At 46.3% G+C, this 15589-nt stretch overlaps 1 protein-coding gene across 1 annotated transcript in view; it reads right to left on the reverse strand.

Moving 5' to 3' along the window:
* Positions 1-15589, reverse strand: part of LOC143766163 (cartilage oligomeric matrix protein-like) — an 883353-nt gene that overhangs the window by 441143 nt on the left and 426621 nt on the right. The window contains exons 9-10 of the mRNA XM_077253630.1: positions 14992-15099; positions 14448-14607 (exon numbers count right to left, since the gene is read on the reverse strand). Of these exons, the coding sequence (XP_077109745.1) occupies positions 14448-14607; positions 14992-15099 (268 nt within the window). The remainder of the gene's footprint in view (positions 1-14447; positions 14608-14991; positions 15100-15589) is intronic.

The following is a 15589-nucleotide window of genomic DNA, read 5'->3' on the forward strand; positions in this document are numbered from 1 at the left end:
CGCGTCGCTGAGATCTAGAACTATCATAAAACAGTTTGGAAACAAGTTTTTTATTGTTGACTTTATTGACTACATTTTGAATCTCTGGTTCTTTACATAAACTTACGGAAGTTAAATACTTATTATAGTCTGGAAGGTCCCATCCAGCTAGGGAACCAGGAATAACGGGGAGTAAAATCCCTTTCCTCTCTCCAGAGGGGGGACTCCCTGGATGACAGCTTTGTTTATCAGTTTTAAGATTTCTAGTTCTAGAGCTTCTTGTTGTTGAGGAGAGGACCTCAGCGGTGTTACCACATAGTTTCAGGGGTAGGGATAAAAATTCTATTCGAAGCCCTGCTCCTATTAAATTTAGTATCCAAGGGCTGGTTGAAATTTTCTCCCAGGCCGGGAGGAATTGAGACAATCTCCCTCCTACCCTGGGGGAGACGCCACTTGGGGGGGGGGGGGTTTCTATCCCATGAGGAATTACCGTAAAGGAACCCCCTGTCTCTTCTTTTCCCATCATCCCATCGGTTTTGTTCCCTAGGTGGTCTTTTCCTAAAAAACGTCCTATTCCGAAAGGGCCGCTTAGTGAATGTTGGGGCCAGGTTGGGGAACCCTTTCTTTTTGTCACCTGCATTCTGCAGGATATCGTCCAGAGCCTCTCCAAAAAGAAACTTGCCCTCACATGGGATTGAACAAAGTTTTTGCTTAGTTTGTAAATCACCTGGCCAGCTCTTTAGCCACAAAGTTCTATGTGCTGCATTCGAAAGAGCTGCAGATTTAGACGCTAGTTTAATTGAGTCGGCCGATGAATCTGCCAAAAATGCCGTGGCTCCTCTAATCATAGGGATAGACTCTAATACTTTATTTCTGGGCACCCCATCCCTTAGCTGTTTTTCTAAGTTATCAACCCAGATCATTAAGGATCATGACGTGAAAGCAGCTGCTATGGCTGGTCTTAGGCTAAGTTCACACTAGCGTTGTGCGCCGCTGCGTCGGCGACGCAACGCACAACGCACGCCAAAACGCGGCAAAACGCACGCAAAAACGCTGCGTTTTGCGACGCATGCGTCGTTTTTTGCCGAAAATCGGACGCAAGAAAAATGCAACTTGCTGCGTTTTTTTGGTCCGACGCTTGCGGCAAAAAAGACGCATGTGTGGCACAACGCAACAAAAAAAAACGCATGCGTCCCCCATGTTAAGTATAGGGGGCGCATGACGCATGCGTCGCCGCTGCGTCGCCGACGCAAACCCGACGCACATTAGCTTAACGCTAATGTGAACGTAGCCTTAAACATCTCCCTGCTGACTCCCAGGCTCCTTTAAGAAAAGTATCTGCTCTTTTATCAAGAGGATCTTTCAGGGTTCCCATATCCTCAAATGGTAATGCAAATTTTTTGGAGGTCTTAGCTACTGCAACGTCGAGTTTGGAGGCTTTATCCCATGAAGTAGAAGCCTCCTCTTCAAAGGGATATTTCCTTTTTATAGAGGGAACCGATGCGTTCTTCCTCTCTGGTTTTTCCCTCTCCTTTTTAATTAACGCTTGTATGCTTTCATTAAGGGGAAAAACTTTACGCTTATTTTGGCATAGTCCTCCAAACATAATATCCTGTACTGTTTTGTCAGGACGAGGGTCCAATACCCCCATAGTCGATCTTACTGCCTTTACAAGGCCGTCAACCTCATCTAGGGGGAAGCAATGACGACCTCCACTCTCATTATCCGAAGAAGACAAGGAGGAGTCCTGTGTATCTGAGTTTCTACTCTCAGAGCTGGAAGAGTCAGAATTCCTATAAGCAATAGGTTCTTTCCTACTAACTCTCTTTTCACCTTTAAGGGAATTAAACACAGTTTCCACCTCTGATTTAATTACGGATCGTAACTCAGAGGCAAAGTTTTGGATCTCCTCACAGAGGACTCGTCCTATACAGGAGTCACATAACTTCTTATCCCAAGATTGAGGTAAAGCTTTTTTGCACAAGGGGCAGGTTCTGTGTTTTGTTTTCCCCGTTCTCTTCCTTGCCTAAGATAAATGGAGAAGAGGAAACCCCAATTACAAAAGTGAACTTTCACGAAGATCAATCACCAATCTGACGCAGCCACAGGTACCGGTTCTGGAGGAGGGGTAGGATCCTAAAGTGTGAGATCCGTAGGTGGTAGCTGGTTCACCACGCTGGAGTTCTTACTATGCTGCGTAGAATGGCTACCAGACCGAGAACTCCGGGTGTCAGCAGAAGTTCGTTTCTTCTGCGCGTCTGGCTTCGGTCGCTGGTGGTGTCGCTGCTGCTGCTGTGGTGGCTGGAGCTGCTGATTGCTGTCTTATATGGTACTACCTTGGGACGGCATGCAGCAAGGAGCTTCCATGTCCACCTTTTTAAGGCTTGGCGCTTAATATCTGCCCCTCCCCCTGTGGCTGCATTACTGAGGAAGCGTTCATCATTTCTTTTTTTTTTCAAAAAACTCTACTTCGCGTGCTGTCAGGGACCCGGAAATGAAGAATTCCCGTTCTGGGGCAGCGCCATCTTGGTGCACCTCACTCACTGCGCCGCCCCGAATTCCGGTGCGGCGCCATCATGGAATGCAGGTGTCCTCTGTGCGGCAGAACGCCGGAAGCCCCTAACTCCTATCCGGAGTGGTGGCTGTGCTTCCCCCCGCTCATGCTCCGGACCCATCGGTCATAGCCGTGGCAGCCTCGGATACCGTACCAGCCATAGCAGGGGCCTTCCTGCTGCCAGAACTCGGACTGGCCGGCTCCGGATTCCTCGGTCGGTCTTCAGATTCCGGTCTTCGGCCTTAGCAGGTACCATCCTAGCAGGTTCCCCGTCAGGGACAGGAAACCAAACTAATGCAGGGGAGAGGTACTGCTCTTTTATCCTGTAGGTTTCCTGTCCCTGAAGGGCGGATCCCCTCTCTCTGGTAGTGCTGTCATGGGCGACTGAGAAATATTAACATTCAACTTTTTTTTTACAAACATTTTAATTCAGAACCAATTTTTTTTATTTTCACAAGTGTAAAAAGAGAAAATGAACCACAAACTTTGTTTTGCAATTTCTTCTGAATACGCCGATACCCCATATGTTGGGGTAAACCAATGTTTAAGCGCACGTCAGAGCTTGGAAGGGAAGGAGCGCCGTTTGACTTTTTCAATGCAGAATTGGCTGGAAATGAGATTGGATGACATGTCACATTTGGAGAGCCCCTCATGTGCCTAAACAGTGGAAACCCCCACAATTGACACCATTTTGGAAACTAGACCCCTTGAGGAACTTATCTAGATGTGTGTTGAGCACTTTGAACCCCCAAGTGCTTCAGAGAAGTTTATAACGTAGAGCTGTGAAAATAAAAAAATATATTTTTTCAACAAAAATGATCTTTTTGCCCTACAATTTTTATTTTCACAAGAGTAACAGGAGAAATTAGACAACCAAAGTTGTTGTACAATTAGTCCTGAGCATGCTGATACCCCATATGTTGGGGTAAATCACTGTTTGGGAGCACGGTAGAGCTCGGAAGGGAAGGAGCACCGTTTGACTTTTTCAATGCAGAATTGGATCGGATGCCATGTCGCATTTGGAGAGCCCCTGAGGTACCTAAACAGTGGAAACCCCCCACAAGTGACCCCATTTTGGAAACTAGACCCTCCATGGAGCTTATCTAGATGCGTGGTGAGCACTTTGAACACCCAAGTGCTTCACAGAAGTTTATAACGCAGAGCCTAGAAAATAAAAAAATCATTTTTTTTCCACAAAAATCATTTTTTAGTCCTCATTTTTTATTTTCCCAAGGGTAACAGGAGAAATTGGACCCCAAAAGTTGTTGTATAATTTGTCCTGAGTACACTGATACCCCATATGCGAGGGGGACCACTGTTTGGGCACACGTCGAGGTTTGAAAGGGAATTAGTAATGTTTTGGAATGAAGACTTTGATGGAATGGTCTGCGGGCGTCATGTTGCGTTTGCAGAGCCCTTGATGTGCCTAAACAGTAGAAATCCCCCATAAGTGACCCCATTTTGGAAACTAGACCCTCCAAGGAGATTATCTAGATTTGAGGTGAGCACTTTGAATGCCCAAGTGCTTCACAGAAGATTATAACGCAGAGCCATGAAAATAAAAAATCATTTTTTTTCCACAAAAATGATTTTTAGCTCCCAAGTTTTTATTTTCCCAAGGGTAACAGGAGACATTGGTCCTCGAAAGTTGTTGTCCAATTTGTCCTGAGTTTTCTGATGCCCCATATGTGGGGTAAACTACTCTTTGGGCGCACAGCAGAGGTCAGAAGGGAGGGAGCACCATTTGACTTTTTCAACGTAAAATTGGCTGGAATCAATGGTGGAACCATTTTGCGTTTTGAAACCCCCTGATGTACCTTAACAGTGGAAACCCCCAATTCTAACTCCGACACTAACCCCAACACACCCCTAACCCTAATCGCAACCCTAACCATAACCCTAATCACAACCCTAACCCCAACACACCCCTAACCCTAATCCCAACCCTAACCATAGCCCTAACCCCAATACAACCCTAACCCTAATCCCAACCCTAACCATAAGCCTAAACACAATTCTAACCCCAACACACCCCTAAATAAAGGTCTTGGAATTGTTCACTATTCTCTTGCTCTGTTGATTGTGTGATATCGGAGAAAGAACCCGTGGCAACCCCTAACCTTAATCCCAACCTAACCATAACCCTAACCACAAACCTAACCCTAATCCCAACCCTAACTCTAATCCCACTAATCCCAACCCAAACCGTAATCTCAACCCTAACCCTAATTCAAACCCTAATCCCAACCCTAACCCTAATCCCAACCCTATCCTTAATCCGTACCCTAAACCTAATCCCAACTATAACCCTAACTGTCATGTCGGACGCTGTTCAGACCAGGTCATTCGACAGACAGCGATAACTCCGCTTTTGACCACTATGTGCTCATTGGCGTCGGCTAGATTTTATCTAGCTGGTCCGGGGTTAATTTACCTGATGCTCGGATTGGAAGCTGGGCCATGGCCATTGCCTTTAAATAGTTCTCCTGAACATTGGGCGTCGCTGGTTATAGCTTCTGTCTTGTGCGTTGTTATCTCGGTCTGGAGTGGTGAGCTAGTAGTTGGAGTATCGTTGCTGGTGGTGTATTTCCCTTTGTCTTATTTACTCCTTCCTATATTTGTATTTATTTTGCCCTGCACATTTATAGTGTTTTCCTGAGTGACTGCGGCGTGGTGTATATTTTCCGTTATCCTTGTCTGTTCTAACTGTGGGTATTGGTGTATGATCTTTTCACTGGGTGGTGGGCAGTGGTTTCAGCCTAGGGTTGAAACAGGAGACAGGGCGAGGGTCGAGGCCTAGACATGCACACCATCAGTGTAAACTCTAGGTAGAGGGTCAGTCAGGATTTCCCTAGTCTAAGGGAAATTGCAGGGGCCCGGGTTATTAGCTCTTGGCCACCTAGTCTCCCCGTGACATTATAATCGGCCTTTTAAGACAAAAACCAAAAAAAAAGGGGGTTTCTTTTTTTTTTTTTTGTCATGGATCCCATGACTTCCATAACCCGCCAGTTGAGGGCGCTGTTCCTACAGGTCACTGAGTTGAGGGGGGCAGTGCAGCAACAGGGACTAGCAGTATCTAATGTGCAAGCTGGAGCGACAGGTAGAGTTGCTGAGCCTAAGTTTCCTTTGCCTGAAAAATTTGCTGGGGAACGCAGTAAATTTATTTCTTTTCGTGAAGCTTGCAAACTATATTTCCGTATGCGCCCGATCTCCTCAGGTAATGAGGCTCAGCGTGTGGGCCTGGTGTTGTCATTGTTAAGCGGGGATCCCCAAGCATGGGCGTTTTCTTTGCCATCTGATTCTGCTGCATTTGACTCTGTGGAGAGTTTTTTTTCCTTTCTTGGAAATATTTACGATGAGCCAGACAGAATGGCTCTAGCAGAATCTAAGATACGCACTATTCGCCAGGGGGAGCAAGTAGCAGAGGATTACTGTTCTGAATTTCGTCGCTGGGCAAACGATACACAGTGGAATGATCCAGTGCTGCGGAGTCAACTTATTCATGGGGTTTCTGGAAGGGTTAAAAAAGCCCTTCTGATGTACGAGACTCCTACTTCTCTAGATTCCGCTATGAGTCTGGTTGTCCGCATTGATTGCCGTTTGCGTCAGGGGGAGCATGAGACACCGCCTGTGAGAGAGGGTTTAGGTTCACGTGTGGTTGCTGCAGGTGAGCCCACAGAGCCTATGCAAATCGCAGGGGTGTCACATGTGAAGCGTCGAGCCCCTGAGCTCAGGAAGCAGGGAGCCTGTTTTTACTGCGGTAAGACTGGTCATTTTATTAACATCTGTCCTCTACTGTCTAAGAAAAACGCAACGGAGGAAAACTTCTAAGCTCAGAGGGTGTGGAGGAGACCAATCTGAGCTTATGTATATCCTCCATGGTGGTTTCTCAATGCATGCTCCCTGCTAAGGTTATAATCGCTGGCAGTGAGCTGCCAATTACTGTGTTTGTGGATAGTGGTTCAGCCACAAATCTCATTGATGAGGAGTTTGCGCGCACAGCAGGTTTTAGGATTGAAAAACTGCCTCATCCTATCCGCGTGGTCACCATCAATGCTGCTCCTCTCTCACAGGGGGAGATTACTGAATTTGTGGCTGAGGGGAAAATCCACATTGGGGTTCTTACATTCCGAGCAGATTACATGTAAGGTGCTCAGGAATCTTCCTGCTCAGGTGGTTTTGGGTTTTCCATGGTTGTCTATGCACAACCCGGTAATTGACTGGAAAACTCAGGACATAATTCAGTGGAGCGAATTCTGCCAGGAGAATTGCCTGGCCACACGTGTGTCTGCTGTGACTTCAAGCGTTCCGGAGTCACTTCTGGATTTTGTGGATGTGTTCTCTGAGAAGGGTTGTTCAGAGTTGCCGCCACATCGCCCCTATGACTGTACTATCAGATTTAAACCAGGGGCCAAATTGCCTAAAGCAAGGATGTTTAGCATCTCCGGTCCGGAGAGACAAGAATTAAAGGATTACATTGCTGAAAGTTTGAGCAAAGGGCACATCAGGCCTTCATCCTCGCCGGTGGCAGCAGGGTTCTTCTTCGTGAAGAAGAAAGATGGCAGATTACGCCCGTAATTGGATTTCAGGGAATTGAACCAGATTACGGTTCGTGATCCATACCCTATGCCACTAATACCAGATTTGTTCAACCAGGTGGCGGGTGCTAAGTGGTTTACCAAGCTTGACCTCAGGGGGGCGTACAACCTCATAAGAGTCCGTCAAGTTGATGAGTGGAAGACGGCTTTTAATACCCCTGAGGGTCATTTTGAAAATTTGGTGATGCCAATTGGGTTGACTAACGCACCTGCAGTGTTCCAACATTTCATTAATGATGTGTTTTCGCATGTTTTGGGGAAATTCGTTATCGTGTACCTAGATGACATTCTCATATATTCTTGCGACCGTGATACTCATTTAGATCATGTCAGGCAAGTGTTACAGCTTCTCAGAGAGAATAAGCTGTATGCTAAACTTGAGAAATGTGTATTTTCTGTTCAAGAGTTGCCTTTCTTGGGTTATATTGTGTCTGCTTCTGGTTTTAAAATGAACGCCGCTAAGGTGCAAGCGGTGCTGCTTTGGGAACGGTCTGATAACCTGAAAGCACTTCAGCGGTTCCTTGGGTTTTCTAACTACTATAGGAAATTTATCAAGGATTTTTCCATCATCCAATTTCTCCGTTTGCCCTGAGGCTGCTGTGAGCGCATTTGAATTTCTTAAGAACAGTTTTGTTTCAGCCCCCATTCTTGTGCAGCCAGACGTATCAAAACCTTTTGTTGTGGAAGTCGATGCGTCTGAGGTTGGTGTGGGGGCGGTACTATCACAAGGCTCATCTTTGAGTGATTTGCGTCCATGCGCCTATTTCTCCAAGAAACTGTCGTCCGCCGAACGTAACTACGATATCGGCAACAGGGAGTTGTTGGCAATCAAGTTGGCCTTTGAGGAATGGCGACACTTCTTGGAGGGGTCGGTACATCAGGTTACTGTTATTACCGATGATAAGAATCTGCTGTATTTGGAGTCAGCCAAGCGTCTGTCCCCCAGGCAGGCTCACTGGGCATTGTTTTTTACGCGGTGCAATTTTGTTGTCACTTACAGACCGGGGTCTAAAAACACTAAGGCGGATGCTCTGTCCAGGTGTTTTCCGGGGGGAGAACCTCGGGAGGATCCAGTACCCATCCTCCAAAAGGGTGTTGTGGTTTCGGCTCTCACTACCGAGGTTGAGGCTGAGATTGCCGAGGCTCAGGAGGAGGTACCATCTGAGCTTCCCATCAACAAATCTTTTGTACCGCTTCATCTCCGCTTAAAGGTTTTAACGGAACATCATGATGCTGTCCTGGCTGGCCACCCAGGGGTTAGAGGTACCTTGGAGTTGGTGTCACGTCGGTTTTGGTGGCCCAAGATCCGACAGGATGTGGTCTCATACGTGTCATCTTGTACCACGTGCGCTAGGGCTAAGACGCCCCGCTCCCGTCCTGTTGGCACACTACTTCCTCTTGAGGTCCCTAGTAAGCCATGGATGGAAATCTCAATGGATTTCATCACTGATTTGCCCTCCTCAGCTGGGAACATGGTCATCTTGGTGATTGTTCATCGGTTTTCAAAAATGTCGCACTTTGTGTCTTTGCCTTCGTTGTCTAACGCTAAGACTCCGGCTCAGGTATTTGTGCAGGAGGTGGTCAGACTTCATGGGGTTCCATCTGACATCGTTTCTGATAGGGGTACTCAGTTTGTGGCAAAATTTTGGAAAGCATTTTGCTCACGGCTGGGGATCAAGTTGTCTCATTCTTCGGCGTTTCATCCTCAGTCAAATGGGCAGACTGAGCGTATGAACCAAAATTTGGAACAGTACTTACGCTGCTTTGTCTCTGATAACCAGGAGGAGTGGTCTACGTTCCTTCCTTTGGCTGAGTTTGCCATCAATAATCACCGCCAGGAGTCATCTGGGGAGTCTCCGGTTTTTTGTGTTTACGGGCTACATCCTCAATTTTGTACTTTGAGTCAGAGGGGCTCTTCCGGCGTTCCAGAGGAGGACCAGTTAGGAGCACAATTGTCATCAGTCTGGAGGAGAGTTAAACAGCGCCTGTTGAGTGTGGGTGCTAGGTACAAACGTGTGGCTGACAGTAGGCGTGTGCCAGGTCCGGACCTGAGTGTGGATGACTGGGTGTGGTTATCCACAAAAAACATAAGACTCAAAATACCATCCCTTAAATTGGGTCCACGGTTTATTGGTCCATTTAGGGTCACCGCCGTCATTAACCCAGTAGCATACCGATTGGAGCTCCCTACGGTGTATAAGATACACAACGTGTTCCACAGTTCTCTTTTAAAGAAGGTGGTGGGTTCTGTGGAAGCGGCGCCTATGCCACCTCCAGTCTTGGTGGATGGTAATTTGGAATTTGAAGTCTCCAAGGTGGTTGACTCTCGTGTAGTGCGCCGCACTTTACAGTACTTGGTACACTGGCGTGGGTATGGGCCTGAGGAGAGGTCCTGGGTACCAGCCTCGGACATTCATGCGGATCGGCTGGTCAGGTTTTTTCACCGTCGCCATCCGGACAAGCCGGGTCCTATAAGCCGTGAGGGCCCTGGGGTCCCTCGTAGAAGGCGGGGTACTGTCAAGTCGGACGCTGTTCAGACCAGGTCGTTCGACAGACAGCGGTAATTCCGCTTTTGACCACTATGTGCTCATTGGCGTCGGCTAGATTTTATCTAGCTGGTCCGGGGTTAATTTACCTGATGCTCGGATTGTAAGCTGGGCCATGCCCATTGCCTTTAAATAGTTCTCCTGAACATTGGGCATCGCCGATTATAGCTTCTGTCTTGTGCGTTGTTATCTCGGTCTGGAGTGGTGAGCTAGTAGTTGGAGTATCGTTGCTGGTGGTGTATTTCCCTTTGTCTTATTTACTCCTTCCTATATTTGTATTTATTTTGCCCTGCGCATTTATAGTGTATTCCTGAGTGACTGCGGCGTGGTGTATATTTTCCGTTATCCTTGTCTGTTCTAACTGTGGGTATTGGTATATGATCTTTTCACTGGGTGGTGGGCGGTGGTTTCGGCCTAGGGTTGAAACAGGAGACAGGGCGAGGGTCGAGGCCTAGACATGCACACCATCAGTGTAAACTCTAGGTAGAGGGTCAGTCAGGATTTCCCTAGTCTGAGGGAAATTGCAGGGGCCCGGGTTATTAGCTCTTGCCCACCTAGTCTCCCCGTGACACTAACTTTAGCCCCAACCCTAAGGGTATATTTTCACAGAGCATAATCTTTGCGCTTTGGACGTAGCGGATACCCCGCTCTGCCTGAAGCGCCGCTCCCTGTTGTACGCATGGTGATTCTGGATGTGTTCTTTGAACACATGCAGAATCACCGCATCATATTCATAGACTGGGTTATTTATCTTGCGGAGATGGAGTGTCTCCTGTGATGCAGTGACCCATGTTACAGCCAGGGGGCGCTTTGTGTGCACTTCAGGATGGGCTTGCAGGCATAATTATGATGGCGAATTAGGGACTGGCATTATTGTATATGTCCGGTATGTGTCGCAGAGGTGCTCTGTGCTGTAAGCCCCAAATGATATGGTCATGCTGGGACTTATAGTTCTACAAGTGTTTGTTGTATTTACTTATAAGGGGGATCATAGGGTTAGCTGGTTAGCTGGGCGGGACTGGCTAACTACACACACCACCCACCTATGGGGGTGGTTACAGCTACATAATGTGACCAGGGTTTGGTCACATGGTTTTCAGAGTGTGAGTTCCTGTTTAGCCTATTGTCACGGGGAGACTAGGTGGGCAAGAGCTAATAACCCGGGCCCCTGCAATTTCCCTCAGACTAGGGAAATCCTGACTGACCCTCTACCTAGAGTTTACACTGATGGTGTGCATGTCTAGGCCTCGACCCTCGCCCTGTCTCCTGTTTCAACCCTAGGCTGAAACCACCGCCCACCACCCAGTGAAAAGATAATACACCAATACCCACAGTTAGAACAGACAAGGATAACGGAAAATATACACCACGCCGCAGTCACTCAGGAAAACACTATAAATGCGCAGGGCAAAATAAATACAAATATAGGAAGGAGTAAATAAGACAAAGGGAAATACACCACCAGCAACGATACTCCAACTACTAGCTCACCATTCCAGACCGAGATAACAACGCACAGGACAGAAGCTATAATCGGCGACGCCCAATGTTCAGGAGAACTATTTAAAGACAATGGGCATGGCCCAGCTTCCAATCCGAGCATCAGGTAAATTAACCCCGGACCAGCTAGATAAAATCTAGCCGACGCCAATGAGCACATAGTGGTCAAAAGCGGAATTACCGCTGTCTGTCGAACGACCTGGTCTGAACAGCGTCCGACATGACACCTATGTGTTGGAATGTCCTGGAATGAACTGGATTCCTGGAAGCATCTGCTGAGGCTATGGACTGAATGGTCAGTGTGTTGGAATGTCCTGGGATGGACTGGATTCCTGGAAGCACATGTTGAGACCATGGACTGAAGGCCTGTGTGTTGGAAGTGCCTGGGACTGGACATCCTGAATAGCGCATGAAGAGGCTGTATGTGCAGAGCCTGGGACGGCTACTGTGTTGGGGAAGCTACAGTTCCTACTGCGGGTCTGGGCTTTGTGAGGTGCCCTGGTCACAAGGACAGTGACCCCCGTGAGGCAGAGTTCCCCTGGGAACCAACACTGACAGGAGTCTGTGTGTGGAGCTGGAGCTCCTGTAAGGTAACTCCAGATAAAGGGGGTTACGGGCAGAGACGTATCTGCCAATGGAACAGACTGTCATATGTTAATGTGTTCCATTGATGTAAATAATGAACTGTTCGTGGTGCGGTTTATGAGTCTTAATAAACTGAATAGACTGTTTATGTGGAGAAATCGTGCCTGAGTGCTTTAATTCCCGTTGCCAAGCGAGTTTCCCCAACCCACTCAGGTAGCGCTATCTCACACTCCGCAAGATAAATAGACATGCTGCAGTCCGGAAAGATGCGCCTCGTGTCCGCTGGATGCGGCCCTGCAAGCATAGTGGAGACGGGATTTCATAAAGTTCCTCCACTATACTGTAACATCTGCGGCTGTACGCAGCGTCCAATCTGCAGCAAATCCTGAACGAATCCTTAACGTGGAAACATACAGTACAAATGTTTTTCTTTACTTAGCTGCTTTTTTCTTGCCATAATACAAATTCTAACAGTCTATTCAGTAGGACTATCAGCTGTGTATCCACCAGACTTCTGCACAACACAACTGATGGTCCCAACCCCAATTATAAGGCAAGAAATCCCACTTATTAAAGCTTACAGGGCACACCTGTGAAGTGAAAGCCATTCCCGGTGACTACCTCTTGAAACTCATCAAGAGAATGCCAAGAGTGTGCAAAGCAGTCATCAAAGCAAAAGGTGGCTACTTTGAAGAACCTAGAATATAAGACATAATTTCAGTTGTTTCACATTTTTTTGTTAAGTATATAATTCCACATGTGTTAATTCATAGTTTTGATGCCTTCAGTGTGAATTTACAATTTTCATAGTCCTGAAAATACAGAAAAATCTTTAAATGAGAAGGTGTGTCCAAACTTTTGGTCTGTACTGTACACTAACCGTACTTTTAGCCCCAACCCTAACCCTAACTTTAGCCCAACTCACTGTAGCCCAACACACTTTAGCCCAACTGTAACCCTACTGGGAAATGGAAATAAACACATTTTCTTTATTTTATTATTGTTCCTTAACTAAGGGGGTGATGAAGAGGGGGGTTAAAGGGAGTCTGTCACCCCAAAAATCGTATATGAGCTAAGGCCACCGTCATCAGGGGCTTATCTACAGCATTCTGTAATGCTGTAGATAAGCCCCTGATGTAACCTGAAAGGTAAGAAAAACAGGTCATATTATACTCACTCAGGGGCGGTCCCGCTGCGATCCGCTCCGATGGGCATCGCGATCCGGGTCCAGCGCCTCCTATCTTCATGCGATGATATCCTCTTTTTGTCTTCCTGCCGCGGCTCCGGCGCAGGCGTACTTTGTCTGCCCTGTTGAGGGCAGAGCCAAGTACTGCAGTGCGCAGATGCCGGGAAAGGTCAGAGAGGCCCACCGCCTGCCCACTGCAGTACTTTGCTCTGCCCTCAACAGGGCACACAAAGTACGCGCCAGAGCCACGGCAGGAAGACAAGAAGAGGACGTCATCGCATGAAGATAGAAGGCGCTGGACCCGGATCGCGATGCCCATCGGACCAGACCGCAGCGGGACCACCCCTGGGTGAGTATTATATACAAAATTACAGAATGTTGTAAATAAGCCCCTGATACCGGTGGCCTTACCTCATATACGATTTTTGGGGTGACAGATTCCCTTTAAATACTATTTTTTTATTTTGATCACTGTGATAGGGTCTATCACAGTGACCAAAATGAACCAATAGGAAAAATCTTCTTATTGTTGCCGGTTGCCGGCCGGCAGATCTCGGCGGGCGCACTGCACATGCGCCTGACATTTTCTTACTGGAATAAGACGCCAGTGGCCATTCGGAGAAGCAGGAGGATCCAGGGACATCGGGAGACACTGGTAAGTATTGGGGGGCGATCAGATACCCTATTTCTCTGTCCTATGATGTGCGATCACATCGGAGGACAGAGAAATTAAATGGCAAATCGCGTTTTGGTTTTATTTGCGGTCGTCGGTATACGGTTAATACCGGCGAGCGCAACCCGGGGGTCGGGGTTCGAATCATGTTCTCTGGTGGTCGAGTTTCAGCCTTCCTTACCTTGGCCATGTATCTGAGCATTTTGAACTTCTGAGCGCTCCAGAGACGTTGCAGTTCTTTAATATTACAGCACTGTGTGGTAATGGGTTCCTGGTTGCTTCACGTTTGATTCTTCTCAAACCTTTGGCAGGTAATGTGCGTCTTTTTTCCTCAACATGTTTTTGCAACCCTGTTGGCTATTTGCAACAAAACTTTTGATTGTTCTGAATATCTTAGCAATTTCAAGAGTGCTACATTCCTCTGAAAGATTTTATCAATTTGTCACATTTCAGAGTCATTTAAATCTCTTTTTTGGCAGATCTTGCACGAGGAAAACAAGCTGCCTACCTAGTAATTCTGCACACCTTGATAAATGGTGATGATATCCTTAAGTCACAACCTCCCCCATTTAACAAATCACCTTATCTGCTTCATTCAATAAGTATTCAAGTTTATACAGTTTGGGGTTGGAAAATATACATATAAATTATGATCTTGTCAAAATATTAATCTAATAATTATGCACATAATATAGTCAGGTACACAACATGATTAATTCATCTGCATTTCCAATACAAAAACAATAAAATCAACCCTCTCTCTCCTTGTGGCGATGCAATTTTCACATTGGTATGTACTATGATTAAAGTAACAACTGAAACATACTGTCTCCATCCATATCATCATCACAGACATCTCCCTTGCCATCCTGGTCAGTGTCTTTTTGGTCATCATTCTTGATGTTGCGACAGTTATCACAGGAATCGCCAAAGTTGTCTTGATCTCCATTTCTTTGATCCACATTATGAACATAAACACAGTTATCCTACAAAAGAAACCATATTCATTCATCAGTTTTCACAATATGTTGTTTTGAGATAGAAATTTGTGCTTTCATGTCAATCAATGAATCAGTATACTAAGTGCAAGAGAATAGTGTTATTCCTTTAGATCACTGACACATCTTTTTTTACCCATAAAAATGTATCAAGATATCTGTACTGGAGCTCCTAACCTTTAGGCCATAGACACTGGGTAAGGTGTTAAAACATTTCATAAATCTAATATATGAACATTTCCTCACCTGGATTTATGTAACACATTTATTGATATGCACTTTAGAATTTGAAGCATATATAAAAATGTAAAGGTATATTAAAGTTCTTTTATATGTCCAATGTTTAACATGTGATACAATTATATGGCAAACCTGTTCATTTGGAATACCATCACCATCAGAGTCATCATCACAAGCATCCCCAATTCCATCTTTATCAGCATCTTCCTGTCCAGAATTAGGTACTGTCACACAATTGTCCTGGAAAAGTGAAAACAAAATCAGCTCATTAAAAAATATACTGTAGGGTAGATTACCAGGGTATTTGCAAAATGAAATCTAAAAGAATCAAAGACTCTTTATTAGAGATGTGCGAACGTGCTCGGTGATATTCTAATATCACTCAACTATCTGGGTGATTGGATGTGCTCGTTACTCGTCGAGCATTAGCCAGTGCTCGAGTTCAAACTTAAATCCCTACCCTGCATGATACATAGCCAATAAGCAAGCAAGGATTGACTGCGAGTCACTGTAACGTGGTAGCCTTCTTGGTAGTGGAATTAATGTGACGGTCTGACCGTATATTATCATCAGGGGTTATAAAAGGACTGGCACCACTATGCTTGGCACACTGACGCCATTGCACAGCTCTGTGACAGTTGTTATTGGAGGAAGAGAGTGCTTGTCGAGGCCTGTGTGTGCTCTGTTTAACAAGCCACAGTCCTGTAGTATTGATACTGGTGCTGAAGCT

Source organism: Ranitomeya variabilis, chromosome 1 (assembly GCF_051348905.1).
Source record: "Ranitomeya variabilis isolate aRanVar5 chromosome 1, aRanVar5.hap1, whole genome shotgun sequence".
Taxonomy (NCBI): Eukaryota; Metazoa; Chordata; class Amphibia; order Anura; family Dendrobatidae; genus Ranitomeya; species Ranitomeya variabilis.